Source organism: Rhineura floridana, chromosome 2 (assembly GCF_030035675.1).
Source record: "Rhineura floridana isolate rRhiFlo1 chromosome 2, rRhiFlo1.hap2, whole genome shotgun sequence".
NCBI classification, from domain to species: domain Eukaryota; kingdom Metazoa; phylum Chordata; class Lepidosauria; order Squamata; family Rhineuridae; genus Rhineura; species Rhineura floridana.
This window is the reverse complement of record NC_084481.1, coordinates 228,838,455-228,865,569: the sequence shown is the minus strand read 5'-3', so window position 1 is coordinate 228,865,569 and position 27,115 is coordinate 228,838,455. Positions and strand designations below refer to the sequence as shown.

The following is a 27,115-nucleotide window of genomic DNA, read 5'->3' as shown; positions in this document are numbered from 1 at the left end:
CATGTCATGGAGACGAATATTTTATCATGGGGACTTAGCATTCTGAAAGCACTGAAGGGTTAACCCAAACCAAGGGGTGCCTCACCTTCTAGCAACCTCCCAGAGGCCACTTGCCAGTGGTGGGGAGGGCTAGGGGCAAAAGGGGGCAGAGCAACAAATCCAAAATTAACAGTGCGGTAGGCTAGTGTTACACAAGATCCCACACCTCTCCCTGCCGTTCATTATCAGAGTTCAAGGATACATTTCAGCCAGGTCCAAGGAGGGGGCAGAGGGGGCCAGTGGGGGTGTAGCCTGGTGAGAGTCCCAAGGGCCAGATAGACAGGTCTGGAGGGCTGCATTGGTCCCCAGCCCTGAGGGTCCCCACTCCCGGAGGGTCCCCACTCCCGGGCTAACCCAATGAAGGAAGCCTGCTGGGATAGATACCGTCCCCTTTCTCAAGGAATCGACATACTTCAGTCTAGATTGCCTAGACAGCAGTTAGCTGCTTATAGGTGTGATTTGGGGGGCTATCTTCCCATCCTGAAGTGTTTTTCTTGCCTGCTGAACTTACTTAAAATTTAAATGTTAGGTTCTTTTTGATTCTTAAGCCATTTTGGAAACTGCCTAGTAGAAAAATGACTCAGAAATATTTGAAATAAAGCCTTCCCTACAAAAAAAGGAAAAACTTTGGCGTGTATTTGGCCCTCTGGTTATTTGCTTCCCTTCAAGTGCAGCGTCAGCTTGGTTCACATCCATCCAGTGTCTTGCATACCAAAATGGTCGTGCAATTGGCTCTTGCTAGTGGCTTGTTCAGATCAGTGTCTTGTTGAGTTTGGCTGTTCAGCAGTTGGCAGACAAAATTTTGGAAGCTTGCAACTTGCAACTGTCTCCTAAAAAAAACGCAAACAAGAATGTCCATAGCTTCTAGTTTTATGGCTTTGGCCTTCAGTCTGTTTTCTTTCCTTCTCTCTGTCTCTCTGTCTTTCTCTCTCTCTCTCACTCACTCACTCACTCACTCACTCACACACACACACACACACACACACACACACAAAATTAGGGCTTTAAACTCCAATGTGAGGATCTTAAATTGGTCCTGGAAACACAGTGGCAACCAGTTCCCTGGAGAAGTTACCAATAGGCTTGCAATATTGCCAAGTTACAGCTCACCTGTGGACAGTGTATTTTGTTGTATTAATGTATATGCTGTAAAATGCCCTGTGTTCATATTGATGGAGGGTGGTATATTAACTGAGTAAATAAATAACAAATCAAGCAAATGGGTACTTAGTGGCATAGAGGACAAAGAGAGTGGAGGGGGAGAGGAGTGTGTGTGTGTGTGTGTGAGAGAGAGAGTGTGAGAGAGAGAGTGTGAGAGAGAGAGAGTGTGAGAGAGAGAGAGTGTGAGAGAGAGAGAGTGTGAGAGAGAGAGAGTGTGAGAGAGAGAGAGTGTGAGAGAGAGAGAGTGTGAGAGAGAGAGTGTGAGAGAGAGAGTGTGAGAGAGAGAGTGTGAGAGAGAGAGTGTGAGAGAGAGAGTGTGAGAGAGAGAGTGTGAGAGAGTGTGTGTGAGAGGGAGTGTGTGTGAGAGGGAGTGTGTGTGAGAGGGAGTGTGTGTGAGAGGGAGTGTGTGTGAGAGAGAATGAGAATTGGCTCATGTCCTCTTCTTACTTTAGAAGATGGGAAATTGATTTAAATCTGTAGCCTTTATTTTCCAGGTGCTGCCTAATGTTGATATTGACAGTATTTCAAGCGACACCAAAAGCGTCAGCCAGATTTCCTTAACACCCCTTCCTTCAAAGGAGGCAATACAGGTATTTTCATTCACTCTTGTTAGTTTCTGAAACATAGATATGACCTGATACTCATTCATTGTCACAGAAAGCAGGTCTGGAAGGGCTGCTGTTGTTGAGAAGAGGATTTCACAATAACGGGCTGCTTCACATGTGGCTAATTTCTGACAAGGAAAGCACTTCTCTGTGACAGGTGCACCCATGACTTGGAAGCTGGGTAGCCATGTATAGGATTGCACATTAAGTGTTGTAACCTGCTAAATTTCAAGAGCTTGGTTTATATTTTGTGGGCATCTATGCCAGACACATTGGAGTGTACCACTTTGTTTTCTTCTGCCCATACTCGTCTCCCACTCCCGGTCCTCACTTGAGTTTCATCTCACTTGATGTCAGTAGGACTTACGCTTGAGTAAACATGCATGAAATAGCACTCTTGGTCCCAAGTGAGCATGCCCAGGCAGTACTCGTTACTTTTCTTTTGGCCCTCCTGTTTACAACTTGCTCCCTCTATACCCGAGTGTATTGCATGCGCACATACACACACACACACCGGGGATATTGCCTCATGCATCTGATGAAGCAGACTCGCGTTCACAAGAGCATATGCCACAATAAATGTGTTAATGTCACGAACCCAGCCTTCACCAGGGATTATCCCTCCTGGCACCCCATGCTTGGTTCAGGAAATCCCCACACAGTGGGATGCTTGCCTCAGCCTGGGTCAGATATGCTCTCTGTATCACAAGCTTCAGCCCTTTCACCTTTTGTTCCACCCAGAAGGTGACCACTGGTGTGCCCTGTTAGCACAATAGGATGTAGGTACCGGAACTGCATAGGATTCCTGATATGGTAGCACATGTGATAAGGCAGACATGCAGGAATTTAAATGAACCAAATAACTTTATTAAAATACAAGATGTTAAATAGTATATGGATGTATAGTCCCTATCGTCCTTACCTGTCCTACCCCCTACCCACTCTAACTAATATGTAATCCCTTTTCCACCCAGCTCACTCCCACAACACAACCTCCCTCCTCCCACTCCAAATCCCAACAACCAAAAAACCTCCCAACTGTCAAACCCAACTGTCTTTTATTCAAACCTCCCTTAGAACTGTCACTGACACACCCACCTTACAGTCTTACATCAATCATATTCCCAGGCATTCTGTTAACTCCCTCAAACCCATAACACATTTAATAACAGTTCCCAACAAGTGGTTTTGTTACGGTTAACCTTTAAGATGCCACAACTTTCTTTTGTCTTCTGCAGTAACAAATTCAACCAAATTGCACCTCTGGAATTTGTAAAATGGGTTGTGATATAATTCCACTCACTTTTGATGTAGCAAGAAATTGTCATTTTTTTCTGCTGTTGAATCTCAGGGTTTACTTAACCTGTCTTTTATAGACAACTCCAGAAAGCAGTCTGCAACTTCCTGGTGCCGACTTTGTTGATGCCACTGATGTCAGTCAGGTGGGTTTTCCAATCGCCTCTCATTTTCAGGGGAGAAAACTTTCTTGATTAAAGACCACAATTCTTACCTGCTAAACATTCTTCTCAGTAGGCTAATTTCATGAACGTTTCATTCTTTAATGCCAGAAGGGCTTCCAAAGAAACAAACTGCATTGGTAGTACAATGTGTTTGTAAATAAGCATTTTGATCTCCTTGCGAATATTCCAATCCTGAAACACTCTACACTTCATTTGGGAGAATGCGGTACTCACAGAGCTCAGACGATGTTGAATTTCAGCGTCTATGTCGGCTTTTACGAAGAGTTTGCTCCAAGATAGGAAAAGTGATCAACATTCTCTTTTTTTTTTTAATAATTTTTATTCAAATTTTTCAAAAAAACAAACAAAACAAAGTAAAAAAAAAACATACAACAACAAAGAATAAAAATAAAATAGTTGACTTCCGATTTGTCGCAGATCAGCTATAAGTATATAATATACATCAAACCTGTCCCTTAATGTGTACATACAGAATCCCTTTTCTCCATAGGCTGTCTTAGTTAATCGTCAAATCCCAGTATCATCATTTTATTTTGATCTTTCAACAAAAAGTCTAAGAGAGGGCAAAAAGTGATCAACATTCTCAAGCGTCTTACCTGTAAGATGGATTGATAATGCTACAGAGGGACTAGTTCACACCTGCTGATGAAGTACTTTCGGTTTTTTATATTAAGCGAGAGCCCAAGCTTTCCATATGCTTCTGCAAAGACATTGAGAATAGTTTGAAGATCTTTCTCTGAATGTGTGGAGACTACATTATCATCAGCATATTGAAGTCCTGCGATGGAGGTTGATATTACCTTACTTTTTGCTTTCAGCCTACTGAGATTAAAAAGCTTTCCATCTGTTCGATAAATGATTTCCACACCAGTAGGAAGTTTCCCCTCAATAAGGTGTAGAATCATAGCAATGAAAATAGCAAATAAGGTTGGAGCAATGATGCATCTTGTTTTATGCCTGATCGGACTCTGGAAGCCATTGTTATCCAAAATTGTTGCTGTCATGTTGTCATGAAGGAGTTGCAAAACATTCACAAATTTATCAGGACATCCAATTTTCAGAAGGATGGTCCAGAGAGCAGTTCGATCCACAGGAGCAAAGGGCTTAGTCGGATCAATAAATGCTATATATAGAAGTCGGTTTTGCTGCTGCCATTTTTCTTGAAGTTGTTGTGCAGTGAAGATCTTGTCCATTGTCCCCCCTGGAAGGGCAGAAACCATATTGGGATTCAGGGAGGATGTCTTCTGAGATAGGTAGGAGGTGATTTGCGAGGATCCTTGTAAGGATTTTACCTGTGGTAGCAAGAAGAGAGATTGGACTATTGGTCTCACCTGAAGGGTGATTTTCACAGGAGGACTGCCATCAAGCGGGTAACATAGCTCCACCTATTGTCCAAAGGCAAGAATGTTCTGAAGTCAAGACTTGGGGCATCAGGCCCCTCCCACTCTCCAGTTCATTCGCCGCGAGTCCGAAGAGAGATATCTAAAAATGCAGGAAAAAAGGCCAACAGGCCTACCAGCAAGGACATAACACAATAGCAATATTCATAATAATATGACTCTTAACATAGCGATATAACGGTATTAGCAGTCTTGACTTCACTAGTAAATCTAAACATAATAGCGTAACAGAAATGTATAAAAAACCGGAGAAAAATATCTAGGTATCCTCCAACTGGGAGGATCGTGATGGCAGTCCTCCTGTGAAAATCACCCTTCAGGTGAGACCAATGGTCCATTTTCCACAGGAGGCCTGCCATCAAGCAGGATGTACCAAAGCAGCCCAAAACGGGGAGGGACCACCCACGTCCTAATCATCATTAAGTACCTGTTGTAACACCCGCCAGCCAAATGAGGCATCGGCAGAGGTATAACTATCTATTTTGTAATGCCTTATAAATGAATGTGGGGAAGACCAAACAGCAGCTCTGCAAATATCAGCAATAGGAGCGTTGGTAGTAAAAGCAGCCGAAGTGGCAGCTGATCTAGTGGAATGAGCAGTTATTCTAGATGGAACTGGAAGCTTCAGGGACTCATAAGCTAAGGTAATACATGCGCGCAACCAGCATGATAAGGTGGAATTAGCTACTTTATTCCCTGTAGAACGTGGATGAAAGGATACAAACAAAGACTCAGTTCGTTGTATATCCTGGGTCCGAGACAAGTAGGTCTTGAGAGCCCTCCGAACATCCAACGAATGCCAAGCCTTCTCTAGAGGATGGGTAGGATTCGGGCAAAAGGAAGGAAGAACAATGTCCTGGTTGCAATGGAAAACTGAATTGACCTTGGAACAGAAGGAAGGATCAGTCTTCAGTACAATAGAGTCCTTGTGAAAAACACATAGATGGCGGGCAGAAGACAATGTGCCCAGTTCCAAAACACGTCTCACAGAGGTGATCAGGAACAGGATGACAATAGACGTAATGACAATAGACGTAATGGCACAGTCCTAAGGGGTTCGAATGGAGGGCGTCGTAAAGCCTGCATGACCTTCGACAAACTCCATGAAGGAAAGCGATGGGATACAGCTGGTGAACATAGAGCGGCTCCCCTCAGAAAATGTTTGATGAAAGGGTGCGAGGCAATAGGAGCACCAGTGGACGACGCTGAGAGAATGGACGACAGAGTGGACGCATGTTGACGTAAGGTGTTGGGTCTAAGCCCCAGTAGGAGGCCCCTATGAAGGAATTGCAGCACCTGTTGTATTGTGGCCTGAGAAGGATCGAGATTCTGGGACTGACACCACCTGGAGAATGCCACCCAAGTATGCTGATATATACGAGTGGTAGATGGTCGTCTAGAGGCCAATATAATGTCAACAGCTTCAGACAGGCCAGCAGACCTCAAATGTCCCCGTTCAAAAGCCACGCTGTTAGGTTGAGCCAATTGGGGTCCGGATGCCATATTGGACCCTGGGATAAGAGGTCTGGCCTGACTGGGAGATCTGAGAATCACGGTCGACGGGGCCAATATGGTGCTATCAGAACCAGCTTGGCCCTCTTGCGTCGCGCCTTCCTCAATGTTCTGGCTAAAAGTGGTATTGGAGGAAAGGCGTACAATAGGCCGTCTGGCCACGGCAGCGACAGAGCATCCACCGCTTCCGCTGTCGTGTCCAGGTATCGTGCAAAGTACCTGGGTAGCTGGCAATTGCGACTGGAGGCAAACAGATCGACTAAGAAAACGCCGAGTCGACGCTGGAGAAGATGGAAAATGGTTGGATGAAGTTTCCATTCTCCTGGAAAGACCGGTTGTCTGCTGAGCCAGTCTGCTGTCACATTCCAAATTCCTCTGAGATGTTCTGCTTTCAAGGATTGTAGATGTTGTTCTGCCCAGTCGAATATGAGGTAGGCTAGGTTCTGCAGAGAACGGGACCTGGTTCACCCTTGTCTGTTTAAATGAGATTTTGCAAACGTGTTGTCCGTTGAATGAGAACATGGTCCAAGGGGAACAGAGACTGAAAATGGAGCAGAGCTAAGTGGACAGCTTTTAGTTCCAGTCAATTGGTGCTTTGAGTTTGCTCTGCTTCAGTCCAACCCCCCTGAGCGAACTGGGAGTTGCAGTGGGCTCCCCAGCCGAGGAGACTGGCATCCGTGATAATAACAGTCCTGTGGGGTTCTCTGAATGGAGTGCCCTGGCTGAGATGTTGGACCATCGTCCACTAGCGGAATGAAAGGCGCAGTACGGGGTTCAAGGGAATTGTGCGATGATTGGACCTGGCAGTGTCCTGCTGAAACGGTAACAAAGCCCACTGAAGTCGGCGAGTATGAGCTCAAGCCCATGGCACAATATGGATGGTGGACACCAACATTCTGAGAGCCTTTGCTAGTAGCATTACGTCTGCGGTTGGGCAATGCATCATACACTGTGCGATGTCTATGATGGCAGTTATGTGGTCTGGAGACAGTAACACCATCGCCTGCAGGGTATCTAATATTGCCCCTAGATGTTGAAGGCGTTGGGTTGGTTGGAGATGACTCTTGTCGAAATTGACGAGCCAGCCGTAGGTCTGCAAGACGTGGAGCATGAGCTTTAGATGGCGATAAGCCAGCTCCCTGGAACTCACCCGTATTAAAACATCGTCCAGCCACTAGGATGAGTAGTACCTTGGTAAATACCCTCGGGGCGGACGAGAGGCTGAACTGCATCGCTCAATATTGAAAATGCTGGGGGCCGAAGGCAAACCGAAGGAACTTTCTATGGGCTGTGCAGATAGGCATATGGAGATACGCTTCCTTGAGATCGATAGACGCCAGGAAGTCTCCTTCGTGAAGGCTCTCTGTGATGGAGTGGAGGGATTCCATTTTGAATCTGCGATACTTTACGAAACGGTTGATGAACTTGAGGTCCAACACCGCCCTCCATGACAGATTATTGCCGCTGTGTCCAAGAGGTGATGTATGGCTGTTTGCATGATGCAGTGCCTGGATGGAGCCTTGGGACAAGGAGAGGGATGAAATCCATCTGGAGGGGTCGCCCAAAACTAGTCCATAGCCGTAACAAAAGAGATCTCTGATCCAGGCGACCTGAGTCAGATGCAGCCAATGGTCCCCAACAGAATCAGTCTGCCTCCGACCGGTATCGCGTCAGTACTGTTTGCGCTGGCGAGACCCTCCACGATATGAGGACATTGAGGCACCTCTGCATCCCTGGTACTGTCCTCTGCCTGGGAAATGTCTGTTCCAGAATCCCCTGGAGTAATGGAGATCATTAGTTCTGAAATCGTGGCCTTGTCCCCCAGGCCGCGCTCCTCGAAAGGGCTGGAGCGTGCGGGATGGGGTGAAACGTCTGAAGGTCCTGCGATCAACGTTCCTGACAGTGGCTAAGACAGGCTTCCGAGCATCCTTAGGGTCCACTAGTACTGCCTTTAGGGCTTCCTCGCCGAAGAGTAATGAGCCCGAAAAAGGTGCCCTTGACAGGTTAACCCTGGCCGTAGAGTCCGCTTCCCAGTGACAAAGCCAGAGAGTCTGCCGAGCAACTACCTGAGCTGCCATGGCTCTTGCTCCCAGCTGAGTTGCGTCCAGGGTGGCATCAGCCACAAACGCCGCCATCTTGCATAATTTCACCAGTGACCTTCTCAGAGAGACAGGATCTGGAGTGGGATCATCTAGGAGGTCATCCAACCACATCATAGCTGCCCTGGAAAAGATGGAAGCAGATGCAGAAACTCGCATGGTGAACGCAGTAGCCTCATGGTTTTTGCGTAATGCAAAGTCCAGCCTCCGCTCAGTGGCATCCTTTAAATGTGAGTCCCCTTCCCTTGGCAAAAGGGATCTAGAGACTAGACTGGAAATCAGCTTGTCTATGCCAGGGACAGCCAGTCTGCTTGTAAATTCCGGAGCCAAAGAGTAAATCTTGTCCGCAAGGGTGTTAAAACGGCGTGTTTGTAACGGGTGAGACCATTCGTCCTTGGGCAGTTTAGCAATAGGATCTGGCACAGGAAGGTAGTGTTCTGCTGGTTTGGGGGATTTCAGGACCCTGGCCCCTCTGGAATTCTCTCCCCTACGATCTCCGACATGCCTCCTCCCTGTTGAGTTTTCGCCGAGCCTTAAAGACCTAGCTATTCAGGCAGGCCTATAAGAATGTTGGGGTGGAGTACTTTTTTGTATCTTTTAATTGCTGTTTTTGTGATGTTAGATTGATTGTTGAATATGTTGTTTTTATATTGTATTTTAAAATGTTATGTAAGTCGCCTAGACTATCAAACAGATAGGCGACTAACAAATAAAATTTATTATTATTATTATTAATAGTGGGAGTGGCAGCTGCAGGTTGTGTAGATTGTAGACCAAGGCTGTTCAATACTCTGCGAGCAAGGGGCTGATAATCTGAGGCATCAAACATACGGTAAGATGTATCCTCCTCTTGTTCCGACTGATCACTCCAGTCGTCACCTTCGGCTTGCATAGCATATGGTGGATCCTCCCCACAAGAGCTGTCATCGACAAACCTGCCTCTGGCAATGTCAAAAGGGTTTGGAGAACATGATGGATCTGCCTCATTGCGTACATAGTGGCGCATATCATCGGGTTACCTGCAAACACTCTGCTGAGGCATGGCAGTGACCTGTGACTGACTGCGTTTGAGAGAAGAACGACAGCATGTCTTGTAGTTGCTATATGAACTCCTGAGACAGCTGCAGCCCCGGTGTAGGAGATGGTTGCACTTGTGGAGGCAAAGATATGGGCGGTTCAGCAGGCTGAGAAGATGAATGAGCCCTAGGTTGTAATATGGGAGAAGGATAGTTGGCTGCTGGCTGGTCAGGAAACCCTGCAAAGTCCTCCTCGGAGGATGCGGCCGGAGAATTAAACAGATTTGTTAATGGTTCCTGGCCCGCCTCCTCAGAAACCGGGACAGAGACGTAGCGTGCCCGCTTGGTTGTGGTGTGGCTGGATATATGCTTGGTTTTGGCAACCGCTTTGGAATGCTTGTGCTTGGTTGCCTTAGATTGTTTAGGCTTGGTTGCCTGAGCTGTCACTGGCTGTTCCGCCATCATATATTTTTGAGGGGTTCAGTACACGGCCACGGATGGGGCAGAATGTACAGACCCAAACAGGCTGAGTACACGGCCACGGATGGGGCAGAATGCCCTGGCTCAGATGGCTAAGTACACGGCCACGGATGGGGCAGAATGTACAGTTCAAACAGCCTTGGTACACGGCCACGGATGGGGCAGAATGTACGGTTTAAACAGCCTTGGTACACGGCCATGGATGGGGCAGAATGTACAGTATCAACAGCCTTGGTACACGGCCACAGATGGGGCAGAATGTACATTATCAACAGCCTTGGTACACGGCCACGGATGGGGCAGAATGTACAGTTCCAAGCAGCCTTAGTACACAGCCACGGATGGGGCAGAACGTACAGTTCCAAGCAGCCTCAGTAACCAGCCTCAGTCACCAGTTTGAGTGTACGATCAAACAAGAATGATGATGAACCTGTGCAGGATTATAGATTGTAATACCCTGCAGCACACACACAGTAATAGACTAAAAATCTGCACACACAGTGACTGACAGTAACAGAGTAACTGACTAAAAGGCCTTGGAAGTGCAAAACAGAAATGGCGGGAAAAAGGGAACGAACAAAATGGCGCCCGCTATAAGAGCGGGAAAAAATAGCCAATCAGAAAGCTTCAAACGAAGAAGAAGCAATGGCGGTCACTGAAGAACACCAGTGACCTCAAACAGGGCCGAGCGTGGATGCTGCCGAAGCAGAGCAGTCTCAAACGCTCCCTACAGCTACAGGGCTGAGGAACGCAATCGCGGAATTAAGAGCCAGGCAGGGAAATACTTGCGAGGAGGCAGAAGGTCTGCGTGATCCCTACAGCCGCAGAGACACAGACGCAGCTAGAGGGGGGGGGGCGAAAGCCCAAGGACCAACTAACACTGTGAAATTAAAAGGAGCCGCAGCCGCAGGCTCCTGAAGGCAGTCACGGCTGGATTTAAATCGCCGCGGCACGAACCGGGAGAGAGGGGAAGGCGGAGCAGCTCAACTGAAAGAAGAGCTGCTGGAGATAAAGGAGCCGCAGCCGCAGGCTCCTGGTGGGAAACTAAGGGAGCCACCGCGAAAATAGATGGCAAGGTTTTAAAAAAGGAAGAAACGGTGGCGCAGAGCAGGAAGCTGCAGCTGCAGCTCCTGAACTACAAGCTGCGTCGCCACCTGAGGAAGAGAGAACCGGCGGCGCGGTCTCTCAGAAAACTAAGGAGCAGCGGCAAGCGCCATCCAGCTAGGGACCGGGGGAACAAGGAAAACTACCAAACCCCCCCAAAAAACCCAGCCAAATGAAGACAAATACAGAGAAAAACCAAGCAGTCCCACACATGCTAAAGTAAATAACAGAGGGAAGGAAACGAGAAGGAAATACAAACACCAAATTCCACACTCTGTCACAAGCAATCACACAAAACTTATCCTAGAAGCTACGCTATCGATTATTTTCCAACTTGCGAGGACGAAAGGCAAGAATGAACTGGAGAGTGGGAGGGGCCTGATGCCCCTAGTCTTGACTTCAGAACATTCTTGCCTTTGGACGATAGGTGGAGCTATGTTACGCGCTTGATGGCAGGCCTCCTGTGGAAAAGCCTCGATAGTTCCCACAATCTGTTCTACCACCCTTCTTAAAAAGGATGATAATTATGGCGTCCCTAAAGTCTTCCGGGATCTCCTCCCTCATCCAGATCTTTTCGATGAGCTTATGAAGTTGTTGTGTAAGTTCAGGCCCAGCTCCTTTAAAGACTTCAGCAGAAATCCCATCAGGTCCACTAGTTTTGTTATTCTTCATTTCTTTACTGACTTCATCTAAATTAGGGGATGCAGCAAGCTTGTCTCTAGTTTGTTGGTGCAGAATTTGCGAGGAGACCTCACCAGCCACAATAGAGTTACGATTAAGAAGGTCGTGGTAATGCTCTTTCCCACACAGTGCAATAGTGGATGAAACGGATTACTTGGATCCATACCAATCGGGTTTCAGGACTGGTCACGGAACTGAAACAGCCTTGGTCGCTCTGGTAGATGATATGAGGAGGGCATTAGATAGGGGAGAATTCACCTTTCTTGTCCTCCTCGATCTCTCAGCGGCTTTTGATACTGTCGACCACAGTATCCTTTTACAGCGCCTGGAGGGATTGGGAATTGGAGGCACTGTATTACAGTGGTTCCGTTCCTTTCTCTCCGATAGGTACCAACAGGTAGCATTGGGGGAGGAGGTTTCAGACCCTTGGCCTCTCAATTGTGGTGTGCCACAGGGCTCTATCCTCTCTCCCATGCTATTTAACATTTATATGAAGCCGCAGGGGACAACCATTAGGAGATTTGGGCTGCAGTGTCACCAATATGCGGATGACACTCAGCTCTATCTCTCGTTTAAATCTTCACCAGAGTTGGCTGTGGAGACCTTGTCCAAGTGCCTGGAATCCGTGAGTGGATGGATGGGAAGGAACAAGCTGAAGTTGAACCCCAATAAGACCGAGGTGCTACTCGTGGGGGACAAGAGAAGGTTGGGAGATGTTGACCTGAAGTTCAGTGGGGTGAGTCTACCCCTGAAGGACCAGGTCCGCAGCCTTGGGGTTGTGCTTGATTCCAGGCTGTCCATGGAGGCTCAGATTTCGGCAGTGAGCCGGGCAGCCTGGTATCAACTACACCTCATACGAAGGCTGCAACCCTACCTTCCTGTTCATCAGCTCCCACTGGTAGTACACGCCCTGGTCACCTCTCGATTGGATTACTGTAACGCGCTCTACGTGAGGTTACCCTTGAAAACGGTCCGGAAACTACAACTTATACAAAACGCGGCGGCTCGACTACTTACGAACAGTCGCTGCCGGGATCACATCACACCAGTGTTGTTCGATCTACACTGGCTTCCAGTTGTCTTCCGGGCCCAATTCAAGGTGTTGGTATTAACCTTTAAATCCCTATACGGTCTCGGCCCAGTTTATCTAAAGGAGCGCCTTCAACGCCACCAATTATGCCGCCCGACAAGATCAGCCACACAGGGCCTTCTCTCAATCCCGCCGACAAAAACAGCTAGATTGGCGGGAACTAGAGAGAGGGCATTCTCAGTGGCGGCCCCCACCCTTTGGAACTCCCTCCCACAAGATCTACGGCACGCCTCTTCCCTAAATGTATTCCGTAAAGCCTTAAAGACCTGGCTCTTTCAACGGGCCTTTGGGATTTCCGGGGATGGTTAACTTTTATGACTGAAATGCCTCTTACCCTGCACTAATATTGTTGTTGCTGCTGTATTGTTTATATATTGTATTAATGTATTTTATCACATTGTGTTTTAACTGTTTACATGTATGTCGTCTAGAGTGGCCATCGGCCAGATAGGCGACACATAAATTAAATGTTGTTATTATTTATTATTATTTATCCTTAAGAAGTTTGGTACCATCCATTGAACATAAGGGATTCATACCATAATTTGCTGGTCCATAGATGGCCTTTGTGGAATTAAAAAGCCCCATATATCATGAGCATCTGCAAAATGCTGGATTTCTTGAGCTTTCTTTATCCACCAGGCGTTCTTAAGTTTTCTAGTTCTTTGTTGGACCTCAGCCTTTGCACTGGCATAGATATTTTTTTCTTAGCAGCACAGTCAGTGTCATTCTTCTATATCCAGAAGGCTTTCCTTTTCTGGTTGATGATACATTCAGTCATTCTAATAAAACCAATCCTGATGTTTCTTAGTTTGGTATCCAATAGTTTGTTCACATGCTGCAATAATGGAAGTCTTCAGCTTAATCCAGTGTTCCTGGACATTTTCATGGAGTTCCATAGGTAGAGGTCCTTTCCCGAAGAAGGTATAACCTCCTTTTTCTTCCTTTAATTGTCCTTTTCCTGCTCTTTGACTTACTTGGAGTGCTGCTATGTCAATATTAAAATGTCTCAACTCCCTTGCGATGATGGCAGTCCTGCATTCAGAATGTTCACTATCTGCATTGTCCAGCAATGTCCATATATTCCATGTTCCAAAATTCAATTGTCTTTTGCAATTGAATTGGATGCAGTTATCCAGTCAGGGAGAGATGAGGCAGACTATGTTTAGGGCAACTTTTCTAGCCCCTTCCCTATATGGGGTGAGCACAGTGGATTCTGAGTAGGACTGCTCAGTCATGCCAAACTACTCAACTGCCTCAGTCTTTGAGCCAGGACGACTGAATCTGTATCCACTGCCCATATGCTGGTCCATGACTTCCGCATTTCACAGTCCTGCCCCTTTGCCATTCGCTGATCATCATGGGACTTTTGGTTTGGTTTGGTTGCATGAATTTGTTTTATGTGGGGAGATCGGTGCACGACGATCAACACACAATCTTGACAGAAAAAGGCTTTGATCCAATGGCATGGATATCACAACAATTGGAAGTCTTTTGTCTGCTGCAGCCTTCACAGCCGTTGTAGCAGACACATTGTTATCCTCCACCTGTTCTGCCATTGAGGACATTCTTGGATCGTTCTTTGTCTGGTTCCTCTCCCATGACTTTACCTCCATGGGTGACCCTGCTGGGAGTACATGACTCCCGATGGTATCGCTCACAGGGTTCATTGGAACACTCAAGCCCACTCACCACCACTGCAAGGTGATGATCCAGCGAGTGAGTGAGGCACGTTATACTCTTGCAAAACTAAAATACAGCTTTAGTGGGCTCTGCATCACTATCACTGTGATGCACTATCTGCATCACTGTTGCAGCATTTGTCAAGTTATCTGAGCTCTATTACCACAAGGCAGTCCACAATCTACCGGAAGTTAGCCATTCTGAGCCCCATCCAATCCCTGCTCCTTCCTTCCCTTTGGCTGTTCTTTAACAGCCCTTAAGCTTCACTAATCACAGTTCTATAGACAAGTCTAATAATTTAAATAGTTTACATGATGTACATCCCTCCGCAATGTTTTCTCGTCCATTTTCACCAGATATGAAAGTTAAGATTTAAGAAAAGTAAATCTGCTGTTGGAGGTAGTATGCCCCTGAGTACCAGTTGCAGGAAATTGCGAGTGGCAAGTATGCTCTTGCATTCAGGTTCCGCTTTCTGGCTTCCCGTGGGGCATGTGACTAGCAACTGTGAGAACAGGATACTGGCCTTGTCATTGGCCTTATCTAGCAAGGCTTCTTATGTTCTGACATAAGTAGCATGGTTCTAGACCACCTATTAATGCAACTGTTTTTGTAATCCTGGTGTTCATAAATACAAATGTGAAAAGCTCTCTAACTGTATTTCTGATGACAACAGTTTCAGCAAAACTCAGTTGGAGATGAGCTCTGTATGGCTGTGGTGTTGAATTCTTGCAGTTTGCTTTTTTAAATACATTTTCTTAATTGAAAAAGAGATGTAATATTTCCTCCCCTTTTACCTAAGCTGTAACCATGCCAGAAGCTGGAGTGCTTCTCCTTACAGACATTTTCTTTTTGTTAATAAGTAAAGTGAAACCACCGGGCCATTTATTTCCAGCTTGTGTGAAAAAACAGCTTATGAGACAGCAATAAAAGACAACAGGAGCATCCTTTTTTATAGATGTCAACAAGAATTTTTATTCCTATCCTTTTTTTCCATTTTCTCAGGAATTGCTTTTATCTTGTATCCTTGGCTGAGTGTTCAACCACAAAGCCTTCAAAAACATTCCAACTCTAGCACATGTTTGGCTTAAGTTTGCCTAGAAGATGAGCCTGAAGATGTGCGTGAATAACTTTAATCTGAAAGCATATATATTGAAATGGAGTAATGTTCAAGGCATCAGAAGAAAAACCTGTTAACAGCTACACTGAAGTGCGTGCACACAAAAGAAATGTCCACAACATGTTTGGCAGAATGCTGTTACTTTTTTCTTATAAAAAGCATATGAGTGAAGGGTAATAGCCCTCCATGTTGTATTTTTAAATTCTTTAGAGAAGGATGCATTTAAATAGAAAGGTCAAAGGAAACCTATGGGGAGAAGCACTTTCCACTAATACCACTAATGAGATATTGAGTAGCAAAACTATTTTGCTGTCAGAATGAAAGAACTATGAAAGCCTACGTTCCAGTGGGGAGAAAATGTTTGCCAACATTTAGGTCAGTGAAAAATGAGAGTCTCTCTTGAACTTTAATATTTTCATGCAACATTAATTTTAACATATGGAATACAATTTGTTGCTGAAATCTGAGTGAGTTGTGAAGTGTACACTAAAGTAGGTTATGAATAGATGCTGTCTCTAGGAGCAGTTTTTGAGATAGCAAAATTTGTTTAAGGCCAGGGAACCTGTTGTTGCCCTTGAATCCAGGAGACCTGCATTTGAGTCCTACTTCTGCCATGGAGTCAGCTGTGTCCTTGAGCAAATTGCCCACACTTAATCTCAATTTTACATCTTTAAAATGGGGATAATAATAAAAATAATCTTCCTCACAGGGTTTGTGAACTCAAATGTGGTATAAAAACATTGCTGCTATGAGCTTGAGGGATAGGGCTTTGTCAGAGAGCAAGTGAACAGGGAGAGCTCACGGGAGTTTGGCAGAGGAGTTCAGCGGGAGAGGTCGAGGGGGAGGCCCCTAAACATTTTTTCCCCTTGTACTGTGCTCCACATACCAGTGGGACTCTCCTATTTACTCTGAAGGAGGACAGGACAAAGCACAGGGCATTACAATACAAATAGAAAGAAAGAAACTGCAAGGTTTGTTTTCTTCCCTGAGAACACGTGCAGGCTGGTGGTGCTGTTGGAAGAAAAAGTGAGGGGCCTGGGACGGCGGGTGGCAACATTGAAGAGTATAAGAGGAGATGAAGAGAAGATATAACGCTGGAGGAGCAGCAGCAAAGGAAAGTACAGGAGGTGAAAGAACAACAGCATGTTGAAGAAGAAGAGGAGTCTGTTGTGGAGAGCAACAACAAAGTGGAGGAAGCTCTGTGGAAAAGAGTGACAGGAGCAGAAGAGCGAGAAGACATCCATCACCAGTGGAACTACGGAACTGCTTCCAGGCACTTGAGGATGAGACTAGAGGACAGCCTGTAGGGGAAGAATTACAGGAGACCCTATGTGACAGTGAGCAAGAGGCTGAAGCTCAGTCAAGCAGAGGCAATGAAGCCACGCCCCATGACAAGAAGAAGAGAAGAGTAGTAGTAGTGGGAGACTCCCTTCTGCATGGGATTGAAACTCAAGTACGCCGAGAAGATCCGTGGACTTGACAGGTATGCTGCCTCCCTGGAGGACGAATTAGAGATGTGATGGAAGGGTTGCCATCGCTCATAAAGCCCACTGACAGATATCCCTTCTCATCCAAGTGGAAACTAATGATACTGCCAAGAGAAGCTATGAAGAAGTTACATCAAACTTTGAAGCTCTGGGAAAGAAACTCAAGGACTTTGGGGCCCAGATAGTTTTCTCGTCCATCATTCCAGTACATAGAAGAGGATTGGAAAGTGAAAGCAAAATATTGCAGGTGAATGACTGGCTACGAAGGTGGTGCTGACGCAGGAGATTCAGATACTGGGACTATAGGCTACGCTTCCTGGAAGATGGACTGCTGGCAAGTGATGGGTTGCACCTCACAAGGACTGGGAAGAAGGAGCTTGGCCACAGCATGGAGAAATGCATCAGGAGAGCTTTAAACTGAATCCTAAGGAGGAGGGAGATGTAAACTTGGTAATGATTAACAAAGCCTTGTGCACAGTAAGAGGAACTGAGGGAATGGCTCTAATGGGGCCCAGTAATAGTTTTCATAAAAATGTAGGAAGGAAGCTAGACCATAAATCACATACTCTTCGATGCCTGAACACTAGTGCCCAGAGTATAGGAAACAAACAGGATGAATTAAACTCTTAATACAGGAGAGTAAATAATACTTGATAGGTATAATGAAACTTGATGGGATGACTCCCATGACTGTGGAATACAGTGACTGAAGGATATAACCTGTTCAAAAAGGAGTAGAAAGGGAGGTAGAGTCACACTCTCTGTAAAAAACATATATCCCTGCACAGAAATGCAGGAGGATGAGCTTGGTAGCTCCACTGAGAGTATCTGGATTAAAATAAATGGGGCAAGGAATAAAAGGAATGTGGTAGTTGGAGTCTACTACCGACCACCCAATCAAGGAGAAGACGAGGATGAAACTTTTGCAAAGCAAACTGCCAGTGTTTTGAGGAGGCATGAGCTAGTAGTAATGGGGGACTTAAATTACCCCAATATCTGTTGGGAGACAAATTCTGCCAAACACGGCCCCTCCAAGAAATTCCTGACTTGTGCTGGAGATAACTTTTTAAAAAAAATGCAAACTGTTATGGAAATGTGGCAGACTGAATTTAAGACTGCAAGAATGAGAGGCTGAAAGAAACCAAAATTGGCATCCTTGAGTGCAGGTTAGAGCGTCTCAGTGAAGGCAGTAACCCTGGACTGACTCTGCCCACTGTCATTGGGTCCTCCTGGGCAGGAAGGAGTAGAAAGGGCTGTTGAGCTCTTGTTGAGCAACGTGGCTTTCCTGAGCTCTGCAATGGCCCCGTAGTCTTGGTTATGCTTCGTTTCTGCCTTTTGGTTTGCTACTCAGCTCTGCCTCCTGGTTTCCTCTGCGGTTGTGATTTACTCTTCCTTTGTGAAGAAAGTTACAACATGTGGGCCTTTTTTGTTTAGAGAAAAAGTAAGCAAGAGGGGACATGACAGAGGTGTATACGTATGTATGTATCTTTATTTACAGTCATAGACCCATAATTAAACAAAAAGTGAAACCAAATACATATCATTGGAAAATATATAATACAAAAGGCAATATAAACAAACTACATAGTCAACAACTAAGTACAAAAAGAGAAATATGTTTCTGCTGAGCCGCATGAACAAATTTAGCTACTTGGATGGTAAGATCAGCCGCACAAGACCTTCTCTCGGTCCCATCAGTTGAAACAGCTAGGTTGGTGGGGACCAGAGAGAGGGCACTTTCGATTGTGGCCCCCACCCTCTGGAACTCCCTTCCTTTCGATCTTCGCCACACCCCCTCCCTGACAGGTTTCCGCCGGGCCTTAAAGACCTGGCTATTCAGGCAGGCCTATGGGGTCTCTGGGGATGGGTCAGTTTCTAATGTTGTTTAATGCTGTTTAATTTTAATTATTATATTTTGGTTATATTGTATTTTATCATGATATTGTATGTCGCCTAGAGTGGCCGTTTACTTGGCCAGATAGGCGACTCAAAAATAAAATTTTATTATTATTATTATTATTTATCTGATCCAGAAAGCAAATGAACAATGATAGCTTCAGATGATTTATGGGAAACTTTCAGCAAAATGTTATTGAGAAACTTATTACGAATCTGAGAATACAAAGGACAGGAAAGGAGAATATGATGAAGAGTTTCAATCATACCAGCACCACAGGGACAAACACGCTGTTCATAAGGGACCCCCCTAAACCTTCCTTCCAGTATCGCCGAATGTAAGGAATTAAACCTGGCTTTAGAGAAAGCTAAGCGTAATTTAGGGATTGTAAGCAGCTCTAAATAAGAATTTAGCTTCCCAGGTTGAAAGTATAATTTCAAATACAATGGAGAGCATGTTTTAGAGGCCGAGGAAATTGAATTCTGAAAATCAATATCCTTAAAACGGGAGCGGATTAAGGCTAAGGCATCCCTTGGGGCTTGGGATGCTAAATGTTCCCTAGAGAGACCCATTTGCAGCAATTTCAATTCCAATTTTTTGTTCCAAATAGAGGGCCAATTATCATTCCAGAATAGGGATAAAAATCCAAACATACTGTTGGATGATATTTTAACCCAAAAATTGGCTGTTGTCAGCCAGGCCTGACATTCCATTGAAATTAACCCACATTCTAATCTGAGCGCCGCCGAAGGTACACATCTAGGGACGCCTAACAAACGGCGTAAAAAAGTGGAGAGAACAGCTTCAACAGAGGTATCCAAGGCATGTATCCATATAGGGACTCCGTATAAAATTTGAGGCATAATTTTATTTTTAAATATCTGGATGAAAGGTTGCCACACAGGAGGGCCAGGATCTCTTCTCGATTGTCCCAGAGTGCAGGACACGAAATAATGGGCTCAAGTTAGAGGAAGCCAGATTTCAGCTGAACATCAGGGAAAACTTCCTAATTGTTAAAGCGGTACGACAATGGAACCAATGACCTAGGGAGGTGGTGGGTTCTCCAACACTAGAGGCATTCAAGAGGCAGCTGGACAGCCACCTGTTGGGTATACTTTAAGTTGGATTCCTGCTTTGAGCAGGGTGTTGGACTTGATGTCCTTATATGCCCCTTCCAACTCTACGATTGTATGACCCAAAAAATGTTAAAGTAAACAACTAATTAGAATAGAAGATTTGGACAGAAGTATCTGTCTGAGATTCAGAGAACCACACCACTAGCCAAATCACTTTTTTGAAAGTAGGTATTTTTTTAAAAGACCTTCTAAAATGGTGCAAGGGCCCTCTGGTTCAAAGGTTACAGTCAAACCTTCCACAATGTCCAAGCCTCTAGCCATGCCTAAAGTAGCTCTTTGGATCTTGGCCTATAAATAAGTAAATAGATATTCCACTTTTGTAATCTCTGTAATACTTTTGTATGCTGTTCCTAGTTCTGTCTATATCATCACCATCATAATTTTATTTGTATGCTGCCTTTTCACGAAAAGTTGTGCTCAGAGTGGCTTACAACAAAGTGAACAGCAATTACAAAAAACGTTTCATAATAACAAAAATAATAAACAGTAACATAAATGCAAATATCACAGCAAACAAAACCCTTTTCAATACAAAAAAATATTACGTTGTATCTGTTAGCAGACAACATTATACTTCCTGGCAATATAGGAAAAATAAAAGGGAATTGAGACAGTTTCAACTTTGCTCCTAGAAACACCCCACCCATGATGTTGTTTAGAGTCCTACTCATGCAGCAACTTTTTACAAGGTTTCCAAAGGCGGGGTGGTGGAGTGGCTGGAGAAACCCCACCCAGGATGTTATATGTGTTTTCAAGGTATGGTCTTCTTTGCTTCTCTCTGCATGAGGGATATATGTAGACTGGCTGATGGGATTGTCAAAGCACTTAGCTACTGACATTAGGAAACTGGATTAAGATGTGTCATGGAGCTTATAGGGAGGGAATCTGGTTTTAAAAAATTGCCGTCAGTGCTAATTATAGAGGCTCAGACCACAGAGCTGCCTTCAGTTATGTGATTGTGCCTTGTGATGCATAACAGGTTTGTGTACGATTATTTCAATTTGCACAACTTCTTGCAGAGCACAGGATTGTCACAGACATTTCTGAATGTAGAATGTGCCGGACCCTGAGTGCAATGAAGTTTACTGCTAACAGAGATGTACTGAAATATTGCTGGGCTGTGCAATATTAAGTAAACTGTGCTGTACTGAACTAGCCTTTGTTGTCATTAGGATGAAGGAGATGATGATATCCCAGAATTCTCTGAGCCAGTCCTAGAGTTCAACAGGCAAGGAGAAACTGCCTCTCCAAAATATAATGGTCCTCCATTTCCACCTGCTGCTCCTCCTGCTCAGCCCACAGCAGACATTCTGGATGAGATCATAGAGAGGCGGGAGACCCTGGAAAACAAGCTGGTTGGTTGGTGAGTTCTCAGACCCATTGCTGTCAGGTGGTGACGCACTGAGTGTCACCCACAATTGTTTTATCTGTTAGACTTTTTTTAACACTTCTGAAATTTCATTATTTTTAGGAACATAGGGAACTGCTTCCTACCGAGTCAGACCAGAGGTCCATCTAGCTCGGAACTGTCTACACTGACATGCAGCAGCAGCTCTCCAGGGTTTCAGACAGGGAGTCTCTCCCAGACCTACCTGGAGATGCCAGGGGTTGACCCTGGGACTGTCTGTATGCAAAGCAGATGCTCTGCCACCCGAGTTTCGTCCCTTCCCCACTGTAGGACTTTCAATGCATGTGGCATTTTGCAAAGTGGCATAATCAGAACAGACAAGTCCTTGCCCTTAGACGTTCACAGTCTTACATTTGCGCTACAGAGGGCATAGTGGAGGCAGGGAAGAAAGGGAGAGACGAGAAGAACAGGTATATGTAAATACATGTACTTAGTTTCAACTAGACACACATGCCAGCATTCCCCATCATGGTGCCCTTCAGATGTTGTTGGTGTGCAACTCCCATCAGCCCCAGCAGGGCCAGCCCTACTATTAGTGAGAGTGAAGTGGCTGCCTCATTTGGCAAGTGCTGGACAGTGTGGGACGGCAGCAGCCTCCGTGGCCAATACCCTCTGTTGGAGCAGATAGCTGTGGCCTGCCCTGTGCCCTCCAAGCAAGTCTGCTGCACTCAGGTTGAAAGCCTCACATGAAAGGTTGTCACATAGAGGAGGGCAGGGATTTTTCTCAATCGTCCCAGAGTGCAGGACATGGAATAATGGGCTCAAGTTGCAGGAAGCCAGATTTCGACTGAACATCAGGAAAAGCTTCCTAACTGTTAGAGCAGTACGGCAATGGAACCAATCAGCTACAGAGAGGTAGTGGGCTCTCCGACACTGGAGGGATTCAAGAGGCAGCTGGACAGCCATCTGTCGGGAATGCTTTGATTTGGATTCCTGCATTGAGCAGGGGGTTGGACTTGGTGGCCTTATAGCCCCTTCAACTCTACTATTCTAGGTGTGGTGGAGGATACTGCCCTGTCACCATTGTTGAAGTAAGATTCCGTAGCCAATCAAGCAGCTCATGGAAAGAAGTGGCGCCATCTTCTTAGTCGCAGGCAGCATGGCCAATGGTCTGGGGATGATGGGAGTTATAGTTAGCAACGTCTGGAGAGCACCAGATTGGGCAACGTTGGGGTAAGCCAAAAGCTACACAAAAGAATGTCTTTTGAGGGGTTTGAAGGTGGAGGGGAGGAGGGCACCTTGGAGGTAAAAAGGGAGGGAGAGCTCCAGGCATCAGGGTGCAGTGAGAGAGAATGGAAGGGAGCACCTTGGACCCACTGACAGCAGACTAGGAAAAGCTGGTGAGGAATTAAGGGCAGAAAGGCAGGACAGGCCAAAACTGCAAAGAGCTTGCAAGAGAAGGACTAGGAGTCACTGTTGGATATGGGAAACCTGTGAACAAAGAATTCTAAGTCTTTTGTATTTAGGATGCTGAACACCATAAAAGCAAAGGGGTTAAAAATACAAATTGTTATTCCACCAGGGTGGAACAAGAAGTAATGGCGCGAATCATCGGTGGGATGTATCCGCCCCAGAAAGAGGCCGTGCCCAACATAAGCGCTTCAGAGAGTGAGGACAGCCAAGGTGTGTCTTCAGACATCGGTGAGCAGGAGCTGGCATCTTTTCCTCTCTTTATTCTCTCCCTCCCGCTTCCTCCACCACCAGTCAATTGAAGCCAGTGTTTTAACAGGAAGCAAACTAAATCTGGGGAAGGGAATGTTCCCAATAGCTTGATTTCAGAATAGTTTCCCTTCAAGGCAATTCAGAAAATGTGCTTGGTTTAAAAATACAGCAGTGCAGCTGTTGGTTCACATTGTCCCAGTGCTAAGAGAACTTCATTGGCTACCGTGTAGTTTTCCGGCCAGAACCAGAATGCTGGCGGTGACCTCCAAAGACCCTAAATGGCTTAGGTAGGAAGAGGGTGAGTCCTCCCATGTGGTTTTCAGATATTCAGAAGTTAAAGATTGCTGTTGTCACCCAACACCTGGCATTCCAAGGCATACACAGCCTCTGCACCTGGAGTCTTCATTTGGCTAAAATAGCCAAGAGCCATTAATAGATAGACCTCCCCTCCACGAATCTGTCTAATCCCTTCTTAGAGCTGCTCAGGTCCAAAACAACTGGAGGGTACCAGGTTAGGGGAAGCTGACCTAAGCCATCGGGCATCGCCACACTTTCGGCATTGAACTCCATAAGTGAATTATGCATTGTGTAAAGGAGGTTTTTCTTGAACTGACAAAATAACGTACTGCTGATCAATTTCACTGGGTGACCCCCTGACTGAAATATTGTGGAAGAGGGAAAAGAACTTCCTCCTCTCCAGTTCTCGCCACTACCACCCCAATATCATGCAAGATTTTGCCTTTTATTGAAGTAGCATGGTTTTGAAGATGAAAGTTTTCTGTATGCCAGAAATCTGAAAACCAGGGACTGCTTTTGTTATACAAGCACTTCAACTTGGATCTAGATATGACTCTAGTGCAAGCAGAAAGGCACTTTGCGCTTGTACAGGGGTAATGATTTCTGCCTCCTCCCCTCTCCCCTGCACCATATCTCCTGCCATTCCTGTGTATCCCCTGAATCCTCCGGATCAGTTTTTCACAGGGTAGGAGGGGGCTGGGAAAGCTCTTCTTCCACAAGAAGCTCACGATTCGTAAGATACAAGCCTTAATATTTGGTTTTTGCATGTGTTCTCGCTCATCTTTAGTTGAAGCAGCAGGTACCAAGGGGTTTCGGTTGTTTGTTGATGCTGGTCTCCCGGTGGATTCAGAAATCATAAGACGTTTTGTGAACGAAGCACTTGCTGAGACGGTAGCCGTCATGCTGGGTGACCAAGAAGGCCACGAGGCAGTCTCTACTACAGTTGTTCCTCAAGCTGCAAGACTCTCGCTGGAAAAGGTGACTGATTGACTTCTGTTTGGGATCTGTGATTAACTACTGAGATTTGTTTTTCTGTAATCAAACTTCTGGAATAGGAGTCCTTTCTGGTCTCTGTGCCCCTATGAATAATTTGGCAAAGGCAGTGTGTAACTTGTAAATCTGGTGCCATCATTGAAATTGGCCTGGAAGTTGCATCTCCTGATCTGGACATTGCAGTGGTGTCTCTCTTATGAATGTGAACTGAGGAAACTGTACTCCGCACATTCCCAGGGCCACTCTTTGTATTACTACTGTGTGCTGCAGGGCCAAGCTGTATACTTCCTGTGTCAGACTGTGGACAGTATTCACCTACCATGTCCCATCAGCACAAGGATATCCCCCCTCTCCTCCCCCCGCATGTACCCCACACCCTTCCCAAATCTGCCCCACATGGTTGGAGGAACCCCTAAAATAGTTTTAGGGGGCACTCAGGCAGAGAAGAGTGGCAAAACATTCTGTTGCGCAAGGAGAAATCCTTAGCGTTACCTTGAATGCCACCTAGTAGCTTGAGCAACAAGTTTGGCCATCTGCTTGACCAGAAGGAACTGTTGTCTGCTCTGGGCAAGGGGGCTTTGCTGCAAGGTGGGTGGCTATGCAACTGGCCAATATGCTGAACTGTTAAATATAGGGGCATCTGTCTGTTGGTGTTGCCTTCATTGCAAATGTTTAAAAACCCAGAATTTGCAACTCCTTGCTGTTTGTCCCAAAACTGCTCCCTGTTTTGAGAAAAACAGCATGCACTGAAGATCAGCAAAGTCTGGAAATATTGGATGTTACTTGAGGCCAACCTGGTCACTTTCCGCATGTAACTCCTGCAAGTGGTAAATGGACACTGTAGCCTGAGGCCATTTATGCTTCATTTACATTATGTTTCTAAAGGGCAAACATTTAATATCCATAAGAATAAACATATGCCCTTTATTTATTGCTTGTGGGTTTTCTTCCTTGGCCATGTGATTCAGAAATATTTGCAAGCTGGACTAACTCCAATCACTATTCTATCTCCTTTCCCCTTGAACTGCTCTTTCTGTTGCAGAAATCATCCCTCTGTTTTCTGTAGGCTTTGGATTCCTGTCCTCTTCTAAAAATGTTCATCACTGTCGGTCCTGGGCGATCTTTATAGTCTCCTGTTTAGATTTTTGTGTTGAGAGTCTAAAATCTGCATAAATAATAATCCATTCCTGACCTCTGAATTGTGTAACTAACCAGTGGGATGTAAAATTTGCTGTTGTGTAAAACCTGTTTGGCTTCCTGATTTGCGCCAAACCCTCGAGGGTGTTTGAGGGTTGTTGTTTTTTTGCAAAACTTTCAACTGGCGTTCTAGCATAGAGGAAGGAAACCTGCGAGCAAGTGGGAGGGGTTATGTGTGATTGGGTATCAGTGAAACCGGAGGCAGGGAAGTTGCCGTGCAGGTCCCAGGTCCCTTGCCGTCCACCAGTAACTCCTGCCTCTGTTGCGCGGGGCTTCCTCTTCTACCTCTGCCATCTTGACCTGTGTCCTTATTTTAGTTTTCTCATTGTGTTGTTGTTGTGCAAACTACCTTCCATGCTGTTCACACATTTTAAGTTTTGGCATATATCCCTTCCTAGGGGAGGATCGCTTTCAGGCGTAGTTCATACAAACAGTAGATCAGGCAGTAATATGGTTCCTGGACTGTACCACTTTAGATGGCAGGTGGAGTAGCTTCCAGTTTGGATGCTTCCGGGGAGACGGGGATTCAGGTCAAGGCTGGGCTAGAACTGTTCCTCCTGTTATTTTTCCTGCAAAAGGAGGCTTCCCCGCCCCTCCTTTGTTTTGTTTGGAGGAACTTTCAGTCATGCAGTCTCCCATGTGTAGTCTGAAATGGCACCGCCCAGGGACAGTTTTACTGCGTTGATCAGGGCTGGGGAACCTGTGGCCCTCCCAGATGTTGGTCTCCAACTCCCATCAGCCCCCAACCAGCATGGCCAGTGGTCAGAGATGATGGGAGTTGTAGTCCAAGAACATCTGGAGGGTCATAGGCTCCCCACCCCTGATGTAGATGAAGTTGTGAAGGGTATCCCAGAGCGCTCTCCGGCTCTGCTTCCTTATAGCACAAGAAGTCATGTGGTCTGTGGTGGGCAAAGGCACCCTGGGAAAGAAAAAAATGGCCTCTGCTCAAGCAATGGTAATAGAAATCTCCCCCGTGTTCTTCCCTCACTTTTAACTCATCTTTGTGCACAGTACAGGAGTTAAGAGCATTAAGAACTTTGTGGAACTGAAATAGTTTTTCACATGAACAGTCATCAGGCTTGTTGTTGACACCTGGTCCCATATCTCAAGCATCAGGCCAGAGAAAATGTATCCGTTTGTAAACTCTTCCTGGCTTTGTTTCTGGTAGAGAGAACCTTTTCTAACAGCTTTACTACTGTCTTTTCATTACCTTTGTTCCACCCAGGAAACCATATTATCTACTCCACTGGCCACTCCTGAAGCCACACCGCCTCAGTCTCCACCACCTCCAAGAGAGAAATCTCCAATAAGAACTCCAGAGTCCTCTCCATCTGTTACTGAAATTGACGGAGACATTGGTCGACAGCAACAAGCAATGGCAGCAGGTATCAGAACAAGTATTCAGAGTAGAAAAGTTGCTCATTTGCTTAGCATCCATCCAGCTTTGCTTTCAAGCATGGGGTTTTTTATTTTCCGAAACAAAAGTGCTTTCTTGATGAATTGGCTTCTTGGGAGTTGTGTCTTCCTACTGTCCCCAAAATGGAAGCAGGAGGCTCTTCTGCTATAAACT

The 27,115-nt window shown here is 45.7% G+C and overlaps 1 protein-coding gene across 5 annotated transcripts in view; it reads left to right on the top strand.

The window, feature by feature from the left end:
* KIAA0586 (KIAA0586 ortholog) overlaps positions 1-27,115 on the top strand; it is a 152,607-nt gene that overhangs the window by 66,956 nt on the left and 58,536 nt on the right. For 4 of the 5 annotated variants that reach the window (XM_061612453.1, XM_061612449.1, XM_061612452.1 and 1 more), the window contains 6 exons: positions 1,695-1,790; positions 3,182-3,247; positions 21,161-21,351; positions 22,919-23,037; positions 24,143-24,333; positions 26,771-26,930. In XM_061612453.1, coding sequence (XP_061468437.1) covers positions 1,695-1,790; positions 3,182-3,247; positions 21,161-21,351; positions 22,919-23,037; positions 24,143-24,333; positions 26,771-26,930 — 823 coding nt within the window. The remainder of the gene's footprint in view (positions 1-1,694; positions 1,791-3,181; positions 3,248-21,160; positions 21,352-22,918; positions 23,038-24,142; positions 24,334-26,770; positions 26,931-27,115) is intronic. The other variant, XM_061612451.1, reaches the window with a different exon arrangement.